General features: G+C 43.2%; 1 protein-coding gene across 2 annotated transcripts; it reads right to left on the bottom strand.

Annotated features, from left to right (window-relative positions):
• Positions 1-8,780: 8,780 nt before the first annotated feature.
• On the bottom strand, positions 8,781-27,324 carry LOC103372914 (enhancer of filamentation 1). Of its 2 annotated transcripts, none has more exons than XM_008302687.1 (2): positions 27,250-27,324; positions 8,781-9,487 (listed from the first exon to the last, which is right to left on the bottom strand). In XM_008302687.1, the coding sequence occupies exon 2, from the start codon at positions 9,479-9,481 to the stop codon at positions 9,020-9,022; it is 462 nt and encodes a 153-aa protein (XP_008300909.1). In that variant the 5' UTR covers positions 9,482-9,487; positions 27,250-27,324; the 3' UTR covers positions 8,781-9,019. The 2 variants fall into 2 exon arrangements, with proteins under 2 accessions (XP_008300909.1, XP_008300908.1); XM_008302686.1 differs by lacking the exon at positions 27,250-27,324 and adding an exon at positions 24,479-24,653.
• Between the last annotated feature and the right edge of the window lie 578 nt (positions 27,325-27,902).

Raw genomic sequence — 27,902 nt, 5'->3', positions numbered from 1 at the left:
TTTTTCAGTTGATATACAGAATTTTATTTCAGATTAATATCTGAGACTCTGATATCTTCAGGAAGCATTAACACAACATTTTGTGTCCGGATCCGCGTTTGTTATCGTGCTGGTGACCTCGTCCACATATCAGATTAGCCTTCCATGAGCCTGAGAGAGAGACTTTTACTTTCCTTGTTTGCTAAATATAGTTGTGTTTGAACAAAATTAGGTGTTTGAAACCTCCCAGAGCGTGTAACCAGACGCAGCAGATATCGCGCTAACCGTCCGCTGAGTTACAACAAAGTGATGCCTTGTAAAAGGTCACTTTGCCCGGCCGCAGTCCCCTGGGTCGAGCCTGTGTGCATACGATAAGAGGATGTCCGGACTCAGCTGTCACATGCAGATGGCAGCGAGGTGTCTGCAGAAGACCTCGGCGACCTTCCCACAGGTACATGTCACTGCTTCGAGAAGCTCTGAGGCCATCAGAGGCTCCTCTCAGCCGCTGCCAGATGCACACTGCTCGTTTATTTCCCATCTCCTCCTTCTGTTTACCCAGCAGGCTGTTGCTCCGGGGCCGCTCGACGCTGCCATAATTGCTAGCGGGTAAATATTTACCACATCCAATGAGGTTGGAGCTTGCACGGCGGTGGTGGGAGCCCGCTCAGAGAGCGATGACATCATGAAGAGCCGGGGGGGCAGAGCAAACATTTGTTCCCACTCAGGTGATAGGAGCTCAGGATTCCTTCATAGGGGAGGCAGGCCACAGAGGGCTTAAAGAGCTGCCCTGAGGAGCCTAATAGAGGCCTTGTTAACGCTGGTGGTGACTGACTCATGACTCCTTCAGAACAAACCTGTTTACTTTGCATCCTGGCAGACTTCAGCTTCAGACATCTGAGAGTGTCGTCGTAACGTCAACAGCTACCTCGTGAGTTAGTTCTACATTCACTCAGGTCCATGTACAGATGGGCTTTGGTCATTTCATGTGTATACAAATTAGGTCGCTGATGAGGAGTTCTTCTGAATAATGCACCAGTTAGTGTGTTTAATTAGTTGGTGAACAGAGACTGCTTTGATAATGAATTTGTCTTTCACAACATGATTTTTTTTCCTGAATCTTTGGATGCATCACTTTGACCGCTGCATGAATCATTTTGCATCCATTTGCCACATTGTGATTTGAGGTCAGATGACAAATGAAAGGAAAAACCGGACTAAATAAGTGGAAAAATGTTCAGTAATTATAGCATATTCATTATAGTCATTCAGATACACTGTAGTAATTATGTAAACGACGTGGATCACATGCTCTGGCCTTCGCAGTCACCGCATCTCGACCCAGATCAACACAAACGGGAGGTTTTGGCAACAGCGCTCTCCACCACGAACATCAAAACAACAAATAAGGGAATAGCTTTTTAAAAAAATGCTGCTCATCCTTCCAGCGTCTCTGCCAAGATGCACCGAAGCCATTTTGGCATCTCGCCCAACTTACTAAGACGGCGTACGTTGGTTCATCTTTCCCTCGTATTGGAAAACCGTCGCTATGAACATGTTTTCTACCGTATCGCTTCACTTCTGCATGATTGTCTGCGGGTGGATTAAAGATAAAGATAACTTTATTGATCCCACAGTGGGGAAAGTTCACTGTTATTATTGTTGTTATTGCACCTGTGTGGCATGAATTCACAGGAAATCATCACTTCACAGCTTTTCGTTGGTTTCATACACACACATTGAACCACTTCCCTCCTGGCTAATGGCCCGCTGACACAAACCGACAACAGGCTTTTTACCGAAGGTCGTCTTATAAAAGACGGTGACGCCGCTGGCAACTGCACTCTATTGAATTTCATCCATCCATCACTTTGTTCACACCTTCTCATCTCCTCTCTTGTGCGTTTATCCATCGATCTGGATGCTGACAAAGTCCTCTGTCAGCACGGCGCCGTTGGTTCACCTTTTAATGAGGGTCACCGAAGGGCGCAGGAAAATCTGAATCACCAGCTGCACCAAACTACCCACGCTACCCTTCATACGTGAGGAAAGAGCGGCGGTTCGCTGCTCAAACTAAATATAACGAGTGTTTCTGTGTTGCTGAATCACAGTCCGACGATGTTTTTGCAGTGTTGTTGCCCTCAGAACTGCCTGATAACGCTCCCTCCTCCACTCAGAGCTGCACCGGCCTATTAAAGTGCCAAACTAATTAATGCAGGTAATTAAGTCTTTAGTCCTGCGAGGCCGCCGGCCGTCTCCATAACACGTCCAAGTGGCTAAACCCAAACAGACAGCAGGCTTAATGAGGAGCGTTAAAGGAGAACAGAGCGATTTTAGCTCTAATAAGGATCATCCTCTGTGATCAAAGCAGCTTTTTAATCCCGTGGTGTGATTATCTGAAAAGGAGCACTGTTAAGAGAGACGTGTGTGACACTCGGTGTTTACTTTCTGAGAGAAATACATCACAGAAAATCCTTTGAATTCTAAGAAAAAGCAGGATGATGTGGGATGAGAAATCTCTTTTGCACAGTGGCGCGTTAAGATAACATGCTCACAGTGGTCAATGCAATAAATGACTGTGGAAACGCAGCCAAATTATGGTTAAAAACTGTAAAATCTGATGCTTTTTGGAGCCAGCAACAAGAACGACAATTAAGTTTTGTGTCAGTTTTAACGTTTCTGTAAAAACTGACTGTGATTCGAACACTTCACAGCGTCTATAAAAATGTAAGTTGATTTATTTCTTTATTGCTTTGGGTGCTTTAGTGCTACGTACATTTTAAAATGTTAAACAGAGCTGGCACGTCTCAATTTTGGATCATAAAGATTAGTTTATACGTCTTAAAACAAGAGAGCGTTTTTATTCAGCAGCTATGAAATCAACAGCGTTCGTCGTTGTAGTTGAGTTTGTTAACGTGGTAAGTTCAGCTGAGCGATTTGTTTTCAGATAGTTGTTCAGAAGCCAAAGCACTGGATGAATTGAAATATATAATTTTGAGCTGGAGATGACAACATTAAGGTGTTATTACAGCTCAGCCTTCGGGGGGTTTATGACTGTCTGCAGTAAATTTCATGCCCATCCATCCAGTTGCCGTTGAGATATTTCAGTCCGGACCAAAGCGGTGCACCGACAGATCAACATGGTCTAGCTCAGATCCGCTGGTGTGGCTAAGAAATGCCAAAACTGAACTCAGTTTGGCTTCTTAAATGTAAATAATTCCTGGTGTTCTTTGTCCTCTGTGATATGAAACTGAATCCGTTTCGGTTTTGGATTGTCGGTTGGCTAAAAAAGGACACGTCAGTTTGGGTTTTTGTAAATGGTTTCAGCGAAGCAGTTCCTGTCTTCTCTCGTCCTTCCTCTGCTACTTTATCACATTCTCTGCTTTCAACTTTCCAGAGGAGAAAGTCCTCTCAGTATGCTCACCGCAGAGCAGATTACTTTTGGTGCGACTGATTTATGGCCCTGCCCTCCCGGTCAAATCTCACAGCCCAGCGATTCATCACAAATGCAACAATGGTGAGCGTCTGAAGGAGCTGGCCTCCTCCAGGAAGAAATAACTCACTTATCCGGTGCTGAGATTGTCGTGTCCGTGATTAGGCAGAGAAACTACGGCCGAGGCAAACAAGCCATTCGCTGCACGTAACCTGGTTACTTTGAAAAGCGGGCTTTTATCAAGGTGGACGCCACACCCCTGCAGCTCTGCAGCTATCAGGGCACTTCCTTAAGTTGTGTGGGAGTTTATTGGTCCTTTTGTTGCACCTCTTTATGGCACCACAGAGCAGATTGGATCTATGGGTATGGAGGAAATGCCCATACAAGGAGCAGACCTCCAGAGGGCAGGAAGTGAGGAATGAAAAGGCCGTCTGGAAGGCGTCGATAAGAGTCGATACGTGAACTCTGAACCCTGCCCATCTTAGAGCGGCGTCTGAGTCAGAGGAGGAAGCACCGAGGAAACGGGAACAGCGTCGGGTGAAACAGACACACCTTTCAGAGCTGGCGGAGAAAGAGGAAATCAAGAGCAGCCGGCTGGGATGAAGAACGGGCCTCTCAGAGCAGAATGATAAAAGGCTGCTCCTGGCCTCCATGTGAGGAGGCCCTTTGTGTGGCAGAGAGCTCCAGGCATCTGTCCCACACAGTCCGGCCTGGAGGCCACGACGGAGGGGGGGCGGCTCTGGTGTTCACCCTCCCAGCAGGGTCACCCAAGGACAAGGCCACAGCATCAAACCAAACTGCCAGAGAAGCAGCCAGCGCCAAGCCTCAGTGTGCCTTTATATACCAGGCCCCGCACCACATGAAGGGAAAATAACCAGTCGCCAATCTGGATTTGCACTGCAGGGTTGGCATGCAACCCCGAGGACGCATTCTGGAGGATCTGTGCGGCAGACAGCAGTGCATGGCACACAGGAGGCTTCTCTGTGGGAGGGGATGAGTAATATGAGAGGGGATTATCAGTCGAGGAAGCTGGCATCAGTCTCAGTAATCATTCGGAAAAACCAAATGCATGCTTGCACTTGACAACAAGAAAATGTCTGTTTTCCTTCAGCTCCATCGGTTCTCAGTGCATGACAGGGAAGGCAGCGTGAGTCAACGCTCGCAGCCTGTCATCAATACCACTTCACAACGACAAGCTGGAGTAAACAAAACCAGTTTGATGTTTTTAAGAGCAAAGGTCGGGCTTGGGTTTCACATTCACAGAAATATTTCCATAAATACCACGACGCATGTAGCACAGCGCGCTCATGCAGCTTTCTTTTATAAATATCTTCAAAGTGCCTTAAAATAGAAACTACAGGGCTCAGTCTGTGTGAAATCTGACAGAATTCAGGAAACGTGGCTCAACTGTTCAGTTTTTTGTTATCTGGGAGTCAAAACCAAGTTCTGTAAAATATTTTGGTTGAATTTTGAGAATTTCAGATATTTTCAGACCTGTGATTTTTTATTAAATTTTACTTGTGAGTCCACTTTAAAGGTTAAATATCTCCATAAATATAACTCTCAAAGACTTGACATGTGGCGAGGACAAAGACAAAACTGTTCCCAGCACATCAAAAGGATAGACTGGTTCCAGCAGAGGACAAAACTTTAGTTATTGACTGTTAAAAATGTGGGGAAAACATGCAGAGTTTTCAAAACAGGGTGGTATAAGGGTCTTAGAAAGGTCCTGAAAGTGTACACATATGTTTGGATGTATCCTTAAGTCCTACAAAAAAATGCAGCCAAATACAAAGTACAGCACATTCCCAGGTCTGAAAACATGAAATTCTCTAAATTCTGCCAAATCTTTTACGAAACTTTGTTTTGTGTTTCAAATACCAAATAAATAAACAAAATCTGAGATGATGGAGCAACACTTCAAACTGAAAACACACAAATTAAACCACATTAGATAAAGAAATGTGGCCAAAAATGCTATAAAAAAAAAATTGCACCATACCGGGTGTTCAGTTCAGCATTTACAATCAGCCACAGTTCACTTCTCCACTTACATTCTCATGTATCTTTGCTTTTTTTCAGAAAAAGCTAAATTAACACCCAGTTTATCAGTCAAATGATCCAAACAGGAGTGTTTCATGTCCATCCAACCCTTGGAGTCACTCCACCTGAATCCAACACAACTCTAAGAACCAGCAACACTGAGCTCCTGGGTTTGTTTCTTGCTGTTTCTCCACAGATGCTGGCTTTAACGGGGCCGACTGTGGCCACAGAGACCGACGGTGCTGCTGTCCAACAGTCAGACGTCACTGGGAAACAACAGCTCCTTGTCTGGACGCGCTGACACATGGATGTGCACACACACACGTGAGTGTAACGCCAAATCTTTCTATTTCGTGGACAGGAACAACCACCGAAAATTGCTCCACTTTGATAATCACAGATTGGAGGGCCAGCTAAACGTCCGAGACTTAATTTAATCTGTCCAATAACATGATTACGGCACAAAACACACTCACATTAGAGGCACATTTAATTTTCCGTGTTATCATCAAAGCCTTTTTAATACCGTTCCTCCGCTAAGCCTCGCGGCCCGTTATGGAACAGAGAGGTGTTGGCTGATGGGGCCGCTGCGTTAATGTGTGTGTGTCGATATTTACTGTATGAGTGTGTGTGTGTGTGTGTGTGTGTGTGTGTGTGCAGGATGATTGACAGCTGGCTCCTCTCAGCCTCTGGCTCTGACTGACTTTATCACAGCGACTCCTGTGCAGCGAATCACGCTAAGTCCTCTAAGCTCCCGGCGCCTGCTGCCTGTTTACCTACTAAAATGCACACCTTAGCTCATTTCTGTGATGGCTGGAGCTGATTTGTTAAAAAGAAAAAGAAAAGAAAAAACCCTCAGGATAACAAAAGCTCATTCAGCATATAATTACTATTCTTATCCTGAAGGGATGAGCCGGTGTGAGGTGCTAGGACTAGTTAAGCGGTTGAATAAACAGAAAGATTCTTCCCTTGTGTTTCATCACACACCCACCGAAGACTTCCAGTCATAGGGAAGGATTGATGTGCTAACTGTGGTTGTGTAACAGGTATATTTTAACCAAAACAATGCAATAAGTTTAAAAGAGATGAAGGCACCAAGGTGCCTCAATAACATCAGTTAGAAATGTCTAGCTTACTTTTGCTAACAGCTAACATCAGCTACTGTAAGTGACTGAATGACTCTGTGGATCGTAGTTGATGCTATTTTAGCAACGCATAAGCTGCAACTAACTGAAACAAATGTTCATTTGTTTATAATAGCTAATGTTAGCTTTATGTAAGCTTATGTATGCTAACATTTTCTATTATGTATTAGTTCAGGATAGCTAATGTTACCAAGTGCATCAGCTACATTACCCACTGTAAAGAAATATTTAAAAAAACAACAACATTGGCTCACTATACCAGTATTTTAGCTAATGTTTTCTTAAAGCCTGTAGCTTGTGGTAAACATTGTTAGCTAAAATGTGCTACCATTACCTGTTTTAAGTGAATGGAATGGCTGGTCAGTTATTGTAGCTAATGTTAGCTATGTCTTAGCTAACGTTTGCTAAGATTTACTACCATCCAGTCTTTTAAGATTGCTAATGTTACCAAGCACATCAGCTACAATATCAACTGCACATTTGCTTTATGTTAGCTAATATTTGTTTACATTTGCTGTATCCAGGCACATTCGGTAGCTAATGTTAGCTAGCATGAACTATCATTACCTACCCTCACATCAGCTACCAAAAGCAACTGAATGACCTCATGGTAGCTAATGTTAGCCAGAAACATCCAGTCACTTTTGGTAGCTAACAATAGCCAATACATCAACTACATTACCTGCCATAAGCAAACAGAATGACCAGTTGCTTGTGGCAGCTAATGCTAGCTGTGTGTTAGCACATGTTTGTAAACGTTTAATGCATTCAGCCACTTATGGTACCTTATAGTAACTTACATTAGTGACCATTAGCGAATGGAATGACCAGTCATTTGTTAGCTAATGTGCTAAAATCCAGTTTCTTATAGTCAGTCCACACACAGTTAAGGATTTAGCTGCAAAACCAGGCAGTAGTGAATGGAGTAAAGATGTGTTTTAATGTTTTAATGAATGGAACGTTTCCTTTGTATGACAGAAGTGGTGTTACTCTTTTTTTCTTTTTTTTTTTAAGTTATACTAGTTACTGAACAGGGTAAAGTATTAAGTATTTGTGTTTGACGCATTGGCTGATGTTTGCACCTGAACCTTGATGTGCCTGCACACCGAGGACAGAACAGCCTGTTTCAAATGAATGAAAAACTGTTAAAGACGACCAGTTTGTCCAGAAAAAGGTAAATGTGAAACTCACTGGTTTATTTTCTCGGGCAGCCTGAGATATATACTTTAAATGAGATACTGTCTAGCCAATAAAACAACAAATACATATTATGGACACTCTGTTTGGGCGATTGTATATATAGCTATACTGTAAATGGCCAAGCCAAGTGCAGCGGGTCTGCCAGAGACCATGTGTACAGCATTTAAATGCAGGGAAAAAAGTACTTTCAGGCAGCTGGGCTCCACCAAAATCCAAAAAACAGCTCTGTGCTGTTTGCTTTTCCACAAGTTCTTCCCATATTCGCTGCCTTTCTGTGGCTTAGACTGGCTCTGCTACACACAGTGTGCCAGTATACGAGTAAAGCCAAATGGGAGCCCTGCACAAAAACACTACCCTGCTCTGTGGTGAGCGCCAGGCCCGGCACACCCTGTCCACATTTCACATGGCAGACCCACAATCTCTGCTGCCTTTCTGCCTTCTGTGTGTGCAATCACACCGATGAAAGCAGGGCGGACAGGCAGGATAACAGGTCACGGTGTAAATAAGAAAACGCCATGTCCTATCACATCTGACAGCCACGCTCGCCAGCTCAGTGAGGCCACACCCACCAGAGCTGAAGCTACGATTTAAATCCACCGTGATCACAAAGACGGGACAGACCAGTGTCCATTTTCTCCATTTTCTCTTTCTCTGCAGCCACATCACCCTGATTAAAATATGCACCTCTTTTACTTTCAGTCTAAAACACAATTAAAGTAACAGTCTGAAAATCTGGATGGCAGTCAAACCCATTTAGGAAACATTTGGAGTCAATAAATAATCAGAAATTGTAATTTATCAAGCACGAATGCCAAATAGTTGCTTTTTCCAGCCTCAAATGTGATGATCTGCTGCTTTCTGTTTTTTTCATCATTACAAACTGAATATTTTTAGGTTTTGGAGAAATGCTCAGACCAAACAACTGTTAAAAAAAAGAAGATTTCAGGTCTTTTTTTCTTTTACATTTTACTGACTAAATTAGAAATGTGGTATTTGGTGGCCCAGGAAGCAGCAGTCCAGAGGTGTTCCTTCCCACCAATCACTTCAGCAGGTGGTTTCACTGATGAGTTCCTCCCTCTACTTTAAGGATCAGTGAAATCAGCCGGTTGAAATGAAAACCTGCAAATTATTGGCTCTCCGTGGTGGGTGGTTTCTCAGCCCTGGACTGAATTAATCAAAAATGAACTGACAGATTACCAGATACTGAAAATAGTTATTATTTCTAGCTCTGGCGAAACGTAGAGTCTCCTGCCTTGCCGACTTCCTGTCTCACCTTGCTGGGTGTTTTATCTGCAGCCAGAGTGCTCCTCGGTGGGACCTGGTAGACTTCCTGTCCTGGAGGAACCTGGTAGATGCTCTGCTGCTGCTGCTGCTGCTGCTGCTGTGGACTCTGCAGGGACGAAGGCATCTGGTAAAGCCCCGGAGCCCCTGAGCCGGCCTTCTGCTGGTAGCTCTGAGGAGGAGACTGGGCGGCGGCGGCGGCCGACGACTGAGCCTCGAACATTGGTCCGATGAGCAGCTTCAGGCGGTTGCCGGGGGCGATGCCTTGGCGGCCATGCAGGGAGCAGAGCCACCAGCCCTCCAGGCCGCCAGTGTTCTGCTCAATCACGGTCAGGATGTCCCCTTTCCGGAAGGCCAGCTCCTCGGGGGACTCGGGCATGTTGTCGTACAACGCCTTGGCCATCAGGTTCTGCAGAAAGAAGGGTAAGACTGTTAATTAGGACAGAACAACAAGTGGAAACAGCAGCTTTTACCTCGTAGCACGCAGTGTTTGACAGAATTTCACTAAAAAATGAAGGAATAGCTCAACATCTGGGGAAGCAGCTTCTTACTGAGAGTTAAATGAGAGGATTGATGCTGCAGCCTGGCAACTACGTAGCTACCGCTAGTTAGCTTAGCCAGATAACTGGAAGTAGCATCATTTACCACAAGCACCTACAGAGCTGTAAACAATCACTTGTTGCTTGTTTAGTCCATGAAAAAAACTAGGTGTAAAGACAACAAGTTCTCCTTTCGTGGCGTTTTTTTTTTTTTTTTAAGTCACAAGGCACATAAACCCCCACTAAACCACACTTTGAATTAAAATAAACACAGAGAAAGAAACAACTTTTTGGTTCTAAAACGTTATTGGTTGGTTTTTGTCATCTCCTCTGTTTTTCCTTTTCTTTTGTTCTTTGGTTTTGAGTGTTGGACACGTCTTTTAAATGGATTTAGTTGTCCTGATAGTAAAAGACTAAAAGAAAACACACTGTTTCATGAGTCAGAGGTTTAGAGTCAGACTCTGTCACCTTTGGAAAACTTAGGTTAGCTGTCTTTATGCTAAGCTAAGCTAACTGACTGCTGGGTCACATTTACTGCGCAGACATTACATAGCATCAACTCTCATCTAACTGTCTGCAATACAGTAATTGAGGGTCTTTTACTCGGTGTCAGACTCCTCCTTTATAACACCACCGGTTTTTAACCACTGTGGTGAGTGACATGCTGGTGAACTTTGGGCAGATTTGCCATTAGCCTGCAGCTTTGCACCAGATGTCTTTCAAACCAAATGTGAACTTGATGGGATTTTCTCAGCTCGTACCGTGCTTCAGGGCAGAGTTATCTAAGGGTCCAGAGAGGGTTGAGGGATAATGACTCAAAACCACAGATTTTGGAGATAGGAAAAGCCCTGGAGCGTGCCGCTTCTGTGTCTGAGTGAGGCATTTAAGGCTAATTGCCTCAGTAAATGCATCAGTCTTTTTCCTTTCGCCTTTATTCAGCCACGGAAGGAGTTAACTGAGCATGAATACTCCTTTTCAACTCCTTGATGCTCACGATTTTAACTCCAGGGAGCTGCCCAGCACAACAGTCCATGCAAACTCCATAAATACAATTAGGGGTTAAGCACCTTGCTCAAGGGCACCTTACAGACGGCCAGAGAGCAGCGTTTGTTGCTCAGCTTTCCCAGCTCGTCTGCGATTCATGCCAACAACCAGCCTTTGTCGTGGCTTTTTCCTTTAAAACTTCTTTTAAACTTTAACGAGACTCAACTTCTTGACTCTCATGTGAAAAAAAAAGTCCAAAACGAAACCTCTTTTTGGCTCACGAGTCAAACAAAAAGAATTAAACGCAAGTTCAAAGGCTGTTTCTCGCATGTTTGGTAAAGAAACCTGGACCACTTCCTTCTATCACAGCTGACCATCCAAAGGAACAATTGCTCAAAATTGCATCAGTTTATGAGTCAGAAGAAAGAAAAAAAAAAAAGCAAATTATATCAATATATTGGTATAATTACACACAACAACTGACTTCAGCGTAATTCGCTGCTCAGATAGGCCTCGTAAAGACAATAAAGAGAAGCAACACGCCCCTCATTTGTTCAGTTATTGCTTCTTGTTAAGCAATAAAATGAAAATATATATAATGAAGATGAACCGAAAGCACTGTTGCTGCTTTAAAATCTTCATCAGCTCTGATCTTTCTGTGCAGTGAGCTGGATTAAATCTGCATCAGAACAGATTAAATGAGCTGAAAAACAGTCAAACTGGATCAGATTTGGGCAAATAACAAAAAACTGGAATATTTTAGCAGAAACTTTGACTCGCAGCCGCTCAGTGGAAAGTCCGACACTTTCATTTGTCTCTGTTGCGGTTTTATTCTTGCTCTACGCTGTCAGCGGCTCGAGCTTCCCTGTGGGAATCAGGAAGCCTCTTTGCGGCTGCTGCTGGTTTGAAGATTTCTTGAACCTTCTCTGGCCTTCCTCTTTCCTCGCGGCCTGGCTCACATAGTTCCCATGTGAAACTCTGTGCCGCTAACGTCGTTATCTCTCTCTGGCTATTGTCTGAGTACGCTGTCAGTACCATTAGCCAGCAACACCCATCGCACAATTACACTCTCACAATCAGCCAGCGCCACCAGTGAGCTGCAGCCAGTTCGATCATGACCCCCGGAGGTCAGCGCCGCCCAATGGGAGCGGACCTGGACGCTGGCTCACTCCAATAATTTGATCAGCGGTGGCAGAGTCATCCATGAGGAAACAAAATGCTGATTACTGTGATTACTGCTGCTGCTCCAATTAGAGTCTGAATGTAAGAGGAAGTGCAGCAGCTTTTAGAGCTGCAGCGATTTTAATAAACCATGAATTGATCAGGTCAGGTTGAAAGTGAAGCCACTGAAATGTGTTTATTGGCTTGTTTTATTGAGCTTTTTGTGGGAAAAGTACAAGTTTTTAACTGTTTAAGGGGAAATCAGCTTTGAAAGTTTTTACTTGTTGACATTTTACAGATCAGAGAATACATCAGCTTAGAAAAATAATGGTTGGTTACTTGTTTTATATGAATTCTTAGAAGTTTTTCCCCAATTTTACTTCATTTATCAGTTTATTTCTGTTATTTTAGTTGTTGTATCTCATTTCTTCTTAAGCCAATCCAATTTAACATCTGTTACTTCACAAGATAAAGTTGGATTCAACACTACACGCTTGTAAATGTTTTAATTTAACCTCATGAAGAGTGCTCAATGAGGCTGTTGTTAGCAGTATGAAGCTAAAGTAGAGCTAGCTCATAACGTTCACAGGCTACCACTGAGAGCTACTTAATATCTGACTGCCCAATTTCTGGTATCAGCAGCATCTTAGTGGAACAAAGTGTTGTTTGCAGATACGTTTACATGCTGTTTGTTGTTCTGCAGAACAAGGTGTGCTCATGTGTGTCAGTTAAGAAGGAGGGTTTCGCAGGAAAGCTAATGTAGGTTGTTGTTCAGAGTTTGTTTTGCTGTCTGACTCAGTGTGACGTCTGCTCTGCCGCTGATAGAGCGCTGGTGTTACCGCTTCATGCAAGATTTGAATGGCTGCACTGAAAGAGTTTCCAGCTGCAAAATAATGAGGCGCCAACATGAAACCAAAACATAAAATATCTAGATCACCACCATTACTCCCATTTCTAATGTAGGACAGGTGATTCACAAGCTGTCACAGACAAGAAATGACGTTTTATTTCAGTCGTACGCCGTCATATTACTGCTGTGGTTAACCGCTTTGTGTGTGTGATGCTCAGAGGAGAAATTAAATCCCCCCACAGACAGAAGAACAGCACGTATCACGCTGCTTTGTGTCTGCTAATTACAGCGATCAATCGCTGTGACCAGCTGCCAAAACAGGAGCGATGGCTTCACCAATCTCTTGCACACACGATCACAAACCAACGCGTGTGCTCACATGTAGAGGTGCTGAAAACCAGCAGAGTAGAAGCGGAGGTCACAGTTTCACTTTGCACAGATACAAGCCGGTAGAAGAAAAGGTGTGAAAGAAACTGTGACCATCACTGAAACCACATCGAGCTGCTTGTTTCTGTTTCACACAAACACTTCTGTGAAGTCTCAGTGCCGCGAACCTTAGCAACGAAAACAGCCTTAAAGTGTCTGACTGGGCTTCTGGGCCATTTTTAACAGCTCAAAAACATGCTTAGCCAGGGTTTACCACTCTAATTATATACACATTGCTTAAAAACACATTACAGAATATGATGTTCACTCATTAGAAACTGTGCATCTACACCTGTAATTGGTGTTAGCATTAGTTTTAGATTCACTCATTCACAGCCACATCACACACACACGTAATTATTTTGTGTAAAACTGCTTAATGTCCGATTTGTGGCCATTCTGTTAGTTACTACTTCAATATTTATCATTTGGGATTTTAATAGGGTCAGAAAAACAAACTCAAAGGTTGGTTTCACAACCACGACTCAGTAAGGAAGTAAAAGTCACGTAAACAAAACACAAGGGTTAATATTAAATCCTAATGCTACAGCAATCACAGTAGTGCTGCTGAATCATAAAGGCTGATTAAGGTTGCTGCTGCCTCGATAACACGTACAAACATTTGCACTGTGTGGTCATCGCTGAATTTCTCCAGAAGTCTGACATCGATTTGTAGAAAAAAAACCACGCCTCCACAAACACAAATACACAGAATATCGTGTGTTGTGGTGAGTCTGGGGATCACATGAAGCAGTCTGACACGTTTGACACACTTAGCAGCTGTTCTCACCGTGGTTCACTTTTTATTGGGGGCTGAGCGTGTGACGAGGTAAACACACACAGGACGACACATAAGTGGACGAATTTCGATGACTTTTTTATAGCATCTCGCTCGATAAAGAACGAGCTGAGGAGAATTTAAACATAACGATATTTTTACATCTTCTGGTTCATGTGAAACGCTGCACGTGACCTTTAATCACACCGAACAAACAGGTTGTTAGCCGTAATGGCTGCCAGCTACACGCAGCGCTGTTTGAAGCGATGCGGAGGGGGGAAGACTCGTGTTTTTGTTTGCCTCAGTCGGAGCAGGTGAAACTGACTATTAGACCGGGCGTCAGATCTCTGGCATAAACAGTAGTTAGTCACAGCACGGCGACTCCATCACTTGCCATTGATCCTCCTATAAACACACGTGTTTGCCATTTGTCGGCGGCAGGGAGGCCTCCGCTGCTTCATCCGCAGAGGAGCTTCCAGGAAGTTATCTGTTATAAGTGAGCGAGGCGAGACGCGCTCGGCTGCTTCCTAATGAAAATACGACGTGTTTCTGGTCCTGAACTCAGACCGTAATGAAAAAAACAGGCTGGCAGAGATGTCTGGAGCAGATTGGATATATCGCTTTATTTCTGTACTCGCTATAGGCCGGTATGTAGCTTTAGATCAGTGGAGATTTTAGAGGTTTTTCTCCAGTGTAGTGTATTCTAGCTGCATTTGTATTCTCACCCAGTTGTCTGTTTATTAGTCTGCACATTTGTCTTACAGTTATGAAGTCTTCAAACTCTTGTTTTTTTATAATGACGGACTGCAAGATACTCTGGCATGTGTGTGTGTGCCCTTTTCACTTCGTGTAATGTCACAACAACACTTCTATTTTTGGCATTTTCGACTCACCAGATGAGCAAATAAGAATCCAGACTCTTTGGTAAATCTATTTTTTCCCTCCACCACCACGAAGAGCTCACAAATATTAAAACCGAAAGTAAACTTAATAGTCGCAGTGGCTTTATAAGTGTGAACCCAACAAACCCACCTGGCTGGGAAGAAGTTCAACTTGTGTTTTGGACATAAAAGCTGTTGACCCTTGAAGTGCTATGAAGAAATCTCTTGTATCTTTGTCAACACCGTATTAAATAACTAATTTTAAGTCTTATTCGGTGACCTGCAGCGTCTGAGGCATTCCTCACTGCAGCTCCTGATCAGTAACTAAATTAGCAAAAAGTTCAGTAACATCGTCTGTCTGTCAGTAATGTTTTCTGCCGTTACTGGTTCTTGGAAGATTTGATGATTAGACTCATCTGCAAATTACAATACGAAGGAGAGGAAGCAAAACAGCTGAGACAAACTGCAAGCAGCTGATGTTTATAGGAAGGTAAGCTGAGGTTAATTCAACCCTGCTGAGGAGATGTGGATGTAACGTTAAGGTCACTGGCAGTCAAATCGTCCCCCAGATCTACAACAAAGAGAGAAACCTCGGTGTGTTCATGTTGTCCAATGATGTCGTGTCTTGTCCATCTAAACCTGGACAGTAAACACTATTTTGGGCAACAACTGAGTGAATCATCTTCTGAATATGTTGATGCTCTTGAGCTGACGGATCATTTGCTGCCACAGTGTGACGTAAAAGTTCAAAATGCAACATGTCACTGACAAAACATGGACTAAAACTAACAAAATTCTAATGATTAAATCTAAAACACATTTTCATCAAAAGGCTAAAGCTAAATGAACGCAAGGTGCCAAAATTAACACCTCATAAAGGCGGTTTAAACTCTCACACTGCCCTCTGCAACATCTGGCTCCAGAAACGCTCTCACGGCTTCGTATGTTTTAATCATTACGAAGCAAAGAAATCGAGCCGACCAGAGTCGCACCTGGAGCTCCATCCAGTCGGTCTGAACCTCTGTCTGACTCACGCGCCCCTATTTCAACAAGGCGCTTTTTCTTTTTCCCCCACCGGCGTCTCGCCTGAACACAAACAGTACAAACGTCGTCTCATTTGCGTGGCGAGCCTGTGCTGACCTTCCCAGAACTTTAAAAACTGCCTTACGTAACTTCTCGCTGAGAAGGGCCCCACCTTTGCATTTAGTCAGAGCTCTCTGGGTGGTTTTGGCTCTGCCTCTCTGGGGTACACATCAATCTAATAATAATGAAGGTGGCTTTGGCTAAACAAGCTCACAAATATTCAAGTTCCCCTGCTGCCGCGGCCAACAACGCACCACATGGAAGGAACCCGCATCCCCACAGCAATGAGAGTGTTCCTGCTCTCAAAGAGACGGGAATGTTTTGAGCCCAAACAAACACAACCTGCTCCCAAAAAAGTGGTACGCTCTGACTGTGAGAACATCGGTGCGACAATTAGGGCCGTACCACTGCAACACGTGTCCCGGGGTGGTTCGTGCACACTCATTTGGCCTCATTTCACATGGTTAAATATAGAAAATAATTATAGTAATGACGGTAATGAGGACCTGATGACTTTTACGAGCCGTTCCTCAGAGTGCGGCCTGCTGCGGGTGAGAGCCAGTTCAAATAAATGGGCCGTGTGAAGGGTTCTGGGTAGGAAGGGCTCATGGGAAGCGGTTCAGAGCTCAGAGTACATGGTAATTTCTTCATTTGGACAGTTTTCAGGAAGGTTGACCCTCTGATTACAGCCTCTTTACAAGCCCTGCCAGTGGCCGTGTATTAACATAATTACACAGCAGCCTCGGCGAAGCTTCACCTCGTCTATTTCTGATAAAGTCATGTGGAAAAGAAGTCTGTGTCATTTTGAAGCAGTCCACTGGCAAACGTGACCCAACGCATGCCCTCCAGCTTCACAAGGACCGATTGACATCTTATGCAAGCGGATGTAAATCAATACTTGGTTATGACACAGTTACAGTGGCACGGAAAGAGTTGTAAGAGTCTATAATCAATCAGCGGTCACATTGTTTGTTTCCGTGTTGTTTTGCAACTAAGTGTTGTTTAATTATCCATATTTCAGTGTAAAGAATCTCATTCAGCCGCAAGACTCGGATAGAAAAAGCTCTGTTCAGTCTGCCAAGTGCTGCATGAAAAGACTATTGTATCCCCAGTGTAAATACGACACCCACCACCTTCCCCGCTCGCGTTTGTGATTCACGAGCTGCGAGGAAACCTCCACACCCTGAAACATCCGAGCAGCGACAGCAAGCAGCATGGCAACTGCCTCTTCAGCAGGATGTGATGTGCCATGTTGACTAACCACAGTGCAAGCTGCGACAAACCCACGGACGCCAAAGCATCTCCGTTTGAGAGACGAGACATTTGTTTAGTCAGCGAAGGTGCATCACAAGAACTGTGTCACAATCGCGGTGTTTCCCTTTAATCCCTTTCTATCAAAAACGTGCTAAAATCAGTATTTCCGTGTTGAAGTCCAGGTCAGACAGGAAGTAAAGAAAGGGATCGTGTGGGAGTAGAAGGCTGCAGTTCTTGCCGGGCTAGTAGCTGTAGCTGAGGAAGTAAATGCTAACATGCTAGCTGCTCCAGTGAAAAAAATCTCTCTGAATATTTGTCTATTATCTCTGTGCTGAGCCAATTTTGTCCTCCCTGGCAGTTTGTACGTAACCTCATTCAATAATAGGTTAATGAACAAAGCATAATAAGGTCTACAAGTTAGCAAGCTTGCTAACTAGCTTTCTATCCATCTTCAGTATCTTATTTTGGTACATATCTTAACATACCTAGCCACTTAGCTCGCCAACTCCTATCTGCAACAATCCCTCTTTTGTGGGACACTGCAACTAAGCTAACATGCTAAAACAGCCTCTTCCATTTATTTACCTCCTGGCTAGCACTGTCAGTACTGCTTGCTATTAGTCATGTTCTTATTACTGGAAGCTAAAGAAGTGATGCTCATCCCAAAAAATAACGTAGCATCTTTTAGCTAAACGACTCAGTTGTAAGATTAAATCCTGTAAAAACAAACTGTGCATTGTCTGCTCAGGACTACATGGAAATGGTTGTTACTTGATTATTTTCTCAATTAATTGTTTCGTCTCTAAAATGCCAGAAAATGGTGAAAAATGCTAATCTGTGTTTCAAAAAGTCCATGTTGACAAATGTTTGTCCTCAGCCCAAAGATATTCAGTTTAGTATCATAGAGAAGGAGAGAAACCAGAAAATATTCACGTTCAGGAAGCTGCCATCCCAGAATTTAGCCTTGTTTTTTTTTTTTCCATAAAAATTGAGTTAAATCGACCTATTATTTGTCAAAACAGCTGGTGAATTATTTCATTGGTTGACAACTAATTAATTAGCCAATTAATTGTCGCACCTCTACTTAAAAGAAGATGATACCGTATGTTAGTTTGTTTCTGCTGCCCTGAAGTAGCCAAAATAATCCACTTAATGCAGGTTTAGTATTTGAGGAATCTCACGTTCTTTTGTTAGAATAACAGAACTGTTTCACCGTTATATGTTCACCGCTGTGACGAAAGGTAGTTTCCTGGGTCGGACTGAGGATTTCAGGAAATTCCAGCTGTGAAAATGATGATGAAATACGACGTGGGCAGGAAACAACTGCAACGCCGTTGTCAGCTTCTGTTTGATTAAGTCATCGGAAGTGATTTTATTTGAGTAACTACTTGGGTAAAGTGACTGTTCCCCTGCAGCTCCTCCTCCCTGGATCCATTCATCAGTGGTTTTGTGTTTTTACTGTCACCTAAACTACAAGGTAACTTGACATGACGCCCTCCTGTGTTTCCAGCCCACTCCTTAGCCTGCAGCGCTTCCTGCCTCCCGCAGAACCCAGAGAGATCCAGGCTACAGCCGACCTCGTCTTATCGTTTCACATCTTGGACTCCCTCGCTGTGGTCCCGAACTCAAACCTATAATTAGACCTGGAAGCCAACGCCGCAGATATTCTCTCAAAAGTGTATCGAATTCTGTGAACTAGACGAGCTGCTGGGGAAGCATATTGTGCAACTTGGCCTCTCATATTCTGCCAAGTCATTTCAGGACTGTGAAGGAAGAGGAAGAGTCCTTCAGTTTGAGGCTGCTGAGTGTCCGTGAGCAGGCTTGACGCCGACCTCTGACCTGAAAAGACAATTTACTGCAGCTACAGGGGTCAGAAAAGCACCAGCAACACAAATAAACAGCAGCATGGATGGTATTCAGGGGGCCTCCAGCCAACAAATGCTCATTTCTGGCAAAGCGGAGACGTGGATTATTTCCAAGCCTGGCGCCGATGCCAAGCGAGGGTACATGAGTGCATGGCGGTAACCCCCGGAGACAAACACTAATCCCTCCAGGGGGCATGAGCCGAGATGTGAAATACGTCTCATGGTATCTCTGCAGGGCCACATTGAACGGTTTTACATATAGGAATACCCAATGAGATGGAGATTCACTGCAGTGTCCTCCCGATTTCACGCTACGCAAAGATCTCACAGACACAAAAAGCCGACCAACCAGAGCTGCCATCTTCACCCTTTGAGACGTGAAGGACATCTGACAGTTAGTGGAGGAAAAGATTCGCCCGTTTTACCGCTTTGATTACAGCTGCGACCAGCAATTGTTGTCATTACGAGTTGCAGATGGTTTTTGATTAACTGATCATTGGATCTGTGAGATGTCAGAAAATATGAAACAAAACTAATCAAAAGCTCCCAGAACACATGGTGGTGTTTTTAAATGTCTTGTTTTGTCTGATAAATAGTCCAAAAGCCAAAGAGCTTCAGCTTAAACTATCAAAAAATGGTAAAATCAGCCAATTCACACATTTGAAAGACTAGAACTGTTGGATATTTGGGATATTTTTCATGAAATAAAGACTTTAAAGACAGATTGGTTCATCACCAAAGACAAAAAAATCTAAAATAATCCAAAATGCCAACTTTAGAATTTAGATTTTAAGGATTTTTTTGTTTTTTTGTCAGCTTTACACCAACATTTCACAGAGAAATCTTGTGTAAAATAGGACCTGATTCCATTTTTTTCCCCTGCAGAAGCTTCAATCGACTGCAGTCATGTTGCTGTCATTACTTCCACCTAAATGAGCTACAGGTGAACACACCTGATCTCTGAGAGCTGCTCGAAGGGAAATGGTGACAGTAAGAATTTGTTTTAGAACATGTGAGGAAGTTTAGAAATCGCTTATGATTGTCAATATTGTTGAATGTGCAGGTTGTATGCTTAATTAATCAAATTATCTTGTGACTTTTTGTCAGACAAGCACAGAAAAGTGACCACGTTGGCATCTTTAACTTCCTTGTTCTGTCTGAAAATCCCAAACTACTCAGTTTTTGATCAAATATGTAAAAAAGCAGCAAAATCTTACATTTAAGAAGCTGCAGTCGAAGAAGATTTGCTTCAAAGAGGAAAGCCTACAGCTCTGTCAGCCTGCGTTCAGTTTGCTGTTTACTCTGACTGAGTAGCTGACAGTCCTCCAAACACGTGTCAAAGCGGGTCAGTGCAGATCTATTAAACGTTTTCTGGTATCGTCCAGGAGAGACGCCTCCCCACAGGCCGAACCGAGCCGACAGCAGCCCGATCAGAGATGACCTCCGAATAGCTGGCATTCCTCAGAGGGAGGACGGGGGGGCGGCGAGGCTACTTCCTCCAAAGGTTGAACATGGAAATGATTGTTTGCATTGTTGCTGACGTTGGACTCTCTGTGTCTGAGGCTGAAATGCCCACATTGTAGTCTGTTTCCCCGCTGACCGTTTTCAGATGTTAATGTCTGGCTCACGGTGCGAAGGCAGCGGGGGGGAGGCAGCGCCATTCACTGGAGCTCTTCATGCTCTGAAAATACTGCACAGGAGCAAAATCAGACAATCCTGCACCTAAATGGACTGAAAAAATGCGACACCGCAGTGGGAGAGCACTGTGACTTTTAGCAGGCTGCAGATAATAAATCTCCCTGATTGGAAAAAAGCAAGACGGAGAAGCTACTTTACTGCAAACTTCTTTCAGGGGAATACAAATGTCTCTTGGCCACAGTGCCGCCCCCCCGAACCAGCTCAGAAAAGAAAAGGCTCATTAACAATGTAAAGGGGCACCTTGAAACAATCATGTGCATCTTCTGAACAACCTTCCCATGCACCATCGCCTGGAATGCTCTCATTCTCACGGGGCGCTCCTCGACCTCCCATCCCCCCCCACAATACAACCAACTCTGTTTGCCCTCTCGTTCCCCCCACAACTTCCTCTCTCTTTCATTTTCTGCAGGCCCTTTCAGCATCACAGATCCTCCTCCTCCTCCTCCTCCTCCTCCTCCTCGCTCCCAGAACAATGTCTGCTGCTGCTCCTCCAGCTCCCCTCGCTGTTGGACCAGCGCCTGGAACCTGAACCCGTAAAAACAGAAACACTTTTGGCTGCAGTCTGGGTTCACCTAATCACTCTTCGCTGCGGTCGTGAGGCTATTTCTGCAACGGTTACATCAGCTGCGAAGGAATGAGTTAAAAGGTTGTGGAAGTCTCTGGGTGTTTACCCTCCAAAAGTTGTGTCACAGCCGTTTAAAGGAATAGTTTGGCACTTTGAGGGAAAGTCACGTCTGGTAAAAACTTAGATAAGAAGACGTGTTGAGGATGAAACTGCAGTTAGCTTAGCATAAAAGCTTGAAACAGAAGGAAACTGCTACCAAAATCCACTGTTTAGCCTCTCTAAGCTTCAGTAATTAACACTCTATATCGTTTAACCCTCTGAAACCCAGCAGTGTGTGGACTTTTTTTTTCTTCATTTTTCATTGCAACATGAAGTCCTGCACCTCCTATGAAAGCAACCACGAAGAAGAAGCGAGAACGCAGACCTGCTAAGTCCGACACAAAGAAAAAACTAAAGTTGAATTTCTTTGATGATTTATTTGAAAAAGATTGAAAAAATCTGTAACTAAACTGGACAGAAGTGTTCACTCGGGGAAAAACATGGCTCCACATCCTGTAGATATTTTACACTTTAATTAGTTTCCATCCTGTCTCTGTATGAACACTGCCTGCAGTTCAGCCGAAAAAGCCCAAGAATGTCTGTGATGTGATGCAGCTCACAGCTGAGCAGTAACGGCTTCACGGCTACTCACAGATCTGCTGCAAACGGTTTGTTCTTGTCGAGGAAAAAAAGCGATTCAGATGGAATATGTGTTTCTTGACAGAGCATCAAGTGGTGGATGATTAGTTCAAGGACCATTGGAAAATTGAAAACCTGAAGAATTCTTTCTGTTCTGCAGCTGTGACACAGTTTTCGAGCCCATCGGTGGTTTTGCGGTTCAGAGGTTTAACGTGTCAGATTATTCTCTACACTGTCTCACCCGGCTGCTGGCTGTAGTTTTATATTAACTTGACCCTCCGTTTTTTTGCATTCCACAAACAAGCTATTGTGTGTTAAATGATTTTGTTACTTGTGGACCAGGCTAGCTGTTTCCCCCAGTTTCCAGTCTTTATGCTAAGCTAAGCTAACTGTGTCTTCATCGCACAGATATAAGCTCACTCTTCTCATCTGACGCCAAACATGGAAGCAAATAAGCGAATCTGCCAAAGCTTTTCCTTTAAACTGCCTCCAGTCTGTGTGTCTGTGTGTTTCGTGGAAGAGGTCCGTCTGCGTTGGGACCCTTCAGGGGGGATTATCTGCATTAGCTGACCTATAGCAGACAAACCTCCCCTTCACACCTGAACACCTGTTGGAAACCATCTCTGGCCTGCTCAGCCTGCAGCGCCTCACCTCAGGTCATGTGACCGCAGGGCGACGTGGTTAAGCTTCTGTTGAAACATTACCGCCCTCCGAGGAAGGGAGCGCCTGATATAGCTGTGAATAGCTGACGGCGGCTGAGATGTGACGCCGGACGCCGCAGACTTTGTCACTATTTAACAGGCTGATGGAGGAGTGCGAGCGGCTGAAACTCGATAATCTCAGCAGTGACGTCCAGCCTCCTTCCTCTGGCAGCGTTGCATAACGCAGGTATGTTTATTATAAGCAAAGAGCAGCAGCTCTCACTATCTGGCCTGAATGTGGCAAACAAAGACGTGGAGCCGGAGCTCCTCTGCACACTGACAACAGCCTGGATCACATTTGTTAGCATCCACTATCAGTCCTGATGTTCTGGATGAACACAGTGACCACAGAGACCTGCTAGAAGTAGAGGCCTGGCTTCACTCTCTGGCTTCACGCCCAAACCATCACCCTGGTCTCTGTGGACTGTGTACTTAACAGGACAATGAGTCAGACTGCATGACGCAGTTCAGCAGCGTGCACGCCCTCCACAAGCGTGCACGCCCTCCACTCACAACCAAACCCTGCTGAACAGTGACACCAGGCCCAGCAGCAGCTGAGATGAACTGCACAGCTTAATGCTTCGACTGTCAGCTCGAGAAGCGCAGCCAAACCTCTGGCAAACAGCAGCTTCACACTTGAGAACGCAGCCAGTGAAAACCTGGATCCACTGGACTCCAAAACCCGAAAGTCACGACTCAGTCGAGCCTTTAACGCGGCGAGGAAGACCTCAGAGCGTGAAGCAGACAATAAAGGACAGAAGGCAGGAGGTGACGAATGGTGCTCAAGTTCAATCACATCCAGAGTAAAATCAAAGCTTCATGTGTGTGTGATGGAGCCGACACCCAGCTGCAGCATCCGTCGCCAAACAAACCCTCAGATTAACAGTGACGGCGCAGACGGAGCCTCTGATTGGCTGCACGCTGAGTTAAAGAGCAGCTGATGAGTTCAAAGTGAGCGGACTTTCTCTCTAACATCTGTAACTGCACAAATCGTGTGAATAAATATAGAGACTTGATGATCAACAACAGCTTTTAAAGTCATTTTTTAACAAAACTAAAAATCAGATTCAAGCATCTCTAATGTTAATATTTCTGATTTCTCTGATAGTATTTGATTTAAAACGCCACCACGAAGCAAAAACACAAAACACACGATGAAACAAACCAAACTAAAGCAGAATACAACATCAAATCAAAGGGTTATGCATTAAAGCCAACTATAGCACAGGATAAAAACACTTTAAGATAAGGAATATGTCTGGGTTTGTTGAAATAATCAGTGAAACCAAAGCAACGAACAAAAAAAGTGACTTTATCCACATCTCCAGTCCTGAATCTGTGCTACATATAACCGTTTCCAAACAAAGCCGAAGCCTCAGGTTGAGCAAACAGTAATAAATGTTTGTAAATGTTTAATTCCTGCTCGGTGGTACCCAGACTCAGTGAGATGTTTTTACCAATTAACCAAACTCTGTAGTCCCCTTTCAAGTAATAATAATCAATATTTGCATGTTTCAATGTGCAGAATGAATTTTTTTTTTTCTGTGTTCTGCCATTAAACAATGAAAATAATGTGCAGACTAATCAATAAGGAAAGCAGCTGCAGCCCGGAGTCACTTTCTGTTCCTATTAGTGCTCCTGGAGGAGGAAGGAGGCAGCAGGAGGCAGCAGGAGGCAGCAGGAGGCCACCCCGCTGGTCCTCCTCCTCTCTCCTTACGCCCCTGTCACACAGACGTAGCCTGCAGATATGAAAAGATGGATCCAACAGCAGCCGGAACATTTACTCACAAACGTCCAACAAGAACCGAACCGAGAACCGCCTCTACGCTTAACCAGTCGGTTCTCTGGCGTTACTGACAGAAGTTGTGATGAAAGTTTCCAGCCGCCACGTCCACTGACAGAAACGCGGATCTGATGGCAAACGGCGCGTCACTCACTTTGTACTTCATGGTGCAGCTTGTGTCTGGGACTCCGGCAACAACAACAAAAAAGTGAAAATATCCGCTTTAAGGCGACGAACGGCGACTCATCTGAAGGTTAACACGCCATGCACAGATCCGAGCACGGAGCGACACAGTCTGGGTCCGGTCCGCCGCTTTCTGCGCCGCTACGCCGGACTGCTGCTCACCACACCGCCGCTCCGCCTCATTTACATACCGGCCCGCTGATTGGTCGGGAGAGACGGTCTGACTCCGCCCCCCTCCCACTGCTCCGTTCAACAGTGACGTCATTATCACGATACAACCGGAGACGTAGTAAACGATTAAAAAAATAAAAAATACAGTAGATTAACTATTGTTATAAATAGACTGAGAATAACTGAAGCCCTCTTACAGCACATGTAGTAAAATACATGTAAAAATTAATAGTTTGTTATTAAAAATATTTTGAAATAAACCGAAATATAACCTTCAAAAAGGATTTTTTTTTTACATTTATTTTACATATAAACTTATTTTTAAAAAATGCAATTTCTTTCAAAAAAATTAAAAACTTAAACCTCCAAAAATATCTTAAGTAAATAAAAATTAATCCTCAAATAAAAAAGATTTATGCACAAAAATAAACACCTACCAACTTCATAGAAATAAAACAACATTCCAAAAAAGAAATTTAATTTAAAAAATACAGTTTAGAAAAATTAAATAAAATACAGTTTAATATATATAAAAAAATACATTTTAAAAATTAAATAAAAAATACCCCCCCAAAAAATTACAATTAAACCTATTTTTAAAAAATAGATAAGAATTTATTTAAAATTAATAAAAACATAAGCCTCAAAAAATATTTTAGATAGATAAATATATAATCCTGAAAAGATGTAATATATGGTAGGAAAAAAGGTGTAATTTTTAAATATAAAATGAAGCTTTTTTTTTTTAATACAATGAAATAAGTGCATCCAACTAAATTAAGTTATTTTTTTTATTTTTTTTAAATAATGTATTTTTCAAAATTTACTAAACGAAGCTTCCACAAAAAATAAAATAAATAAAAAAAAAATTGTGAAATAAGAAAAGGCCCCTTAAATGTATTAAATTATAAATGTAAAATTCTGAAAAATCATCACAGGTATAGTTAATTTTTAAAAATTTTTTTTAAAGTATTTTCTTTTATCAGTGGTGATGAAATTGAGGGCCTGTTTCCATCCACTACCATAGTTATCAGAGTATCAGGTGCTGGTTTGTTGAGCTAAACAGTTAATATAATAACAAATTAAAGAGTTCTAGTCAAACCTCAAAAGGTATTTGTGGCACAAAATCTTTTTTCTTTTTTCCATAGATGAATAAAAGCGGCTAATTCAGGCGTCGCTTTAAACAGCTAAAAGCAAAAAACAAATGTGGTGTTTTATTGGCCCCTGTTTAGTCCGTGTAATCTGTTTTTATCAGCCTTTCATTGTTATTAGCCAATTTTTATTTGCCTTAGTGGTTGCATGTGAAACACTTTTAGTTATTGATGCTGTTATTAATAACAAGAATATGTTTATTTATTCTGTTGCTTTGGGGAAAGTTACAGTCTCATCAGTCAACGCTCATTTTGTATTTTCATCTGCCGCCATGTTTTGGAAGCTTCAAAATTACAAACATAAAGTCAGAGTTTTCTGAGCTAACTATCTTTGCCATCTTTTATCATGTTGGCTCCTCTTGACAAAGTGACATACGGAAGCTGTTTACGTGGGTTGTGTTGTTAATTACTTGCTGCGCCTGTTCCAAGAAGGTTTATTGAGAGAAATCGTGTGAGGAGAGCGACATGCTGAGAATGAATCGACTTTACTGGAACTGCTAAATATATTTGAGCTATTATAGTGTTTTTATTTTACATGAACTCTCTGATTTGCATATCAGGAAGTTCAGGCGGTAAAAAAAAGGGAGCTGGTTGTTTTCTCAGAACCTGTAAAAGCCTGAGTGTGAAGGAAGTGCCATTATGCAGCATGTTTGTTTGCTCTGAAGAAAATTGCAACACCCAGTGAGAGAGCTTCTGACCTGCTTCCTTACACCTTCATCCTCCTCTTCCATGAATACATGAATAAATCCATTAATAACCTGAACTTGGCTCTTGTCTCGCCCCAGCTGCGCTGCACAGCTCAGGACACCTAAACATGTCCTTAAACATGCTTTAGTTTGCATGAACAGCGCTTTACCGCACATGCATTTATTCAGCCGGTGAAATGAGATTTAGGCGTGAAGGACACCCTCATACGGCGCTATTAGCAAAACATGCTTTTCAGATCCAGCGACGATCGATAAATGCCGAAATTTGTTTCATACGATTTGAAAAATGTCAACTCGTCAGTTTGTGTTACCTGAAACGTTCTCCAAGTAATTCAAAGAAACTGATGACAAAGCAAAATAATAAATCCACAGTATTTGCTGTATAACGACATAATGGCAGAGGTGAGATGTTATGTTCTGAACTGTTGAAAGTGGAGCAATCATCTGTGTTTCATCAGCTGATCATTCATAAAGTAACACGTTAATAAAGTATGAAAAAAGTTTCCCCATAAAACTGTATTGAAACAGTGAATTTTCACAAACTAAATGTGAACTCTGAGGTACTTCCCAACACTCTTCTAATCACTGTGGAGCTTTATGTTACTGAGTTATTCACTTGTAGATATGAGCACGACTTATTAAAAATTCAACTCATATGTCGTTAAAGACCATAAAGTTATAAAGATGACTTTACAGGTTGTTTTTATGCTCACCTCGACTCGAGCGACGAGCGTAGATGCAGCCGAGACGTCTGCTCAGTGTCTAATGGAGGTGAGAAGAAACACCCAGTGAAGCTGTCGAACGCAGGAAAGCCTTCCTCTCGCTGCTCACACCTCTGCACGCTGTACAAGATGTGCATCTCATGTAAACCACAGATAAAACGGGCCTCGTGTGGGTCTGTGTTTGGTATTGAGGCTGTTTTCTGTGGGCCCGCCTGCCATCCCGGGGCTGAAATCTCCTGTAATTAGCTTGCCTCTCATGTGTTTCCGAATGCTCTAATTTGTGTCAGCTAATTTATCACAATCACAGGGCCTCCATCGGCTCTCATTGTCCCCTGTGAGCAGTCATATCCTCAGATGAATGCCTCTTGTAAGGGCACTCAAAACACTCGTTTGTGTAATATACACCATGCCCAGCTGGAGCCTATTCTCTGAGCCACAAGTGGGCACGGGGGGCTATTCTTTTCTGTGCATGGCGTGTGATTATGTGCATGCGAGCACCTGTTTCCTATGACAAACAAAACTCATTTTCCCATCTGTTTATATCAGCGCCTGGAAGAAAGCAGCCTGAAATAAGCCAAAAAAGGTTGTTTATCCCCTTTTCACAACATTTGGCTGCGCCCAATGAGTCCATTAGTCTTCCCTCT

The sequence above is a fragment of the Stegastes partitus genome, unplaced genomic scaffold, assembly GCF_000690725.1.
Source record: "Stegastes partitus isolate 25-593 unplaced genomic scaffold, Stegastes_partitus-1.0.2 Scaffold1857, whole genome shotgun sequence".
Lineage (NCBI taxonomy): Eukaryota > Metazoa > Chordata > Actinopteri > Pomacentridae > Stegastes > Stegastes partitus.
Note: the sequence above shows the minus strand (reverse complement) of the source record. Positions and strands in the feature narration are given on the sequence as shown.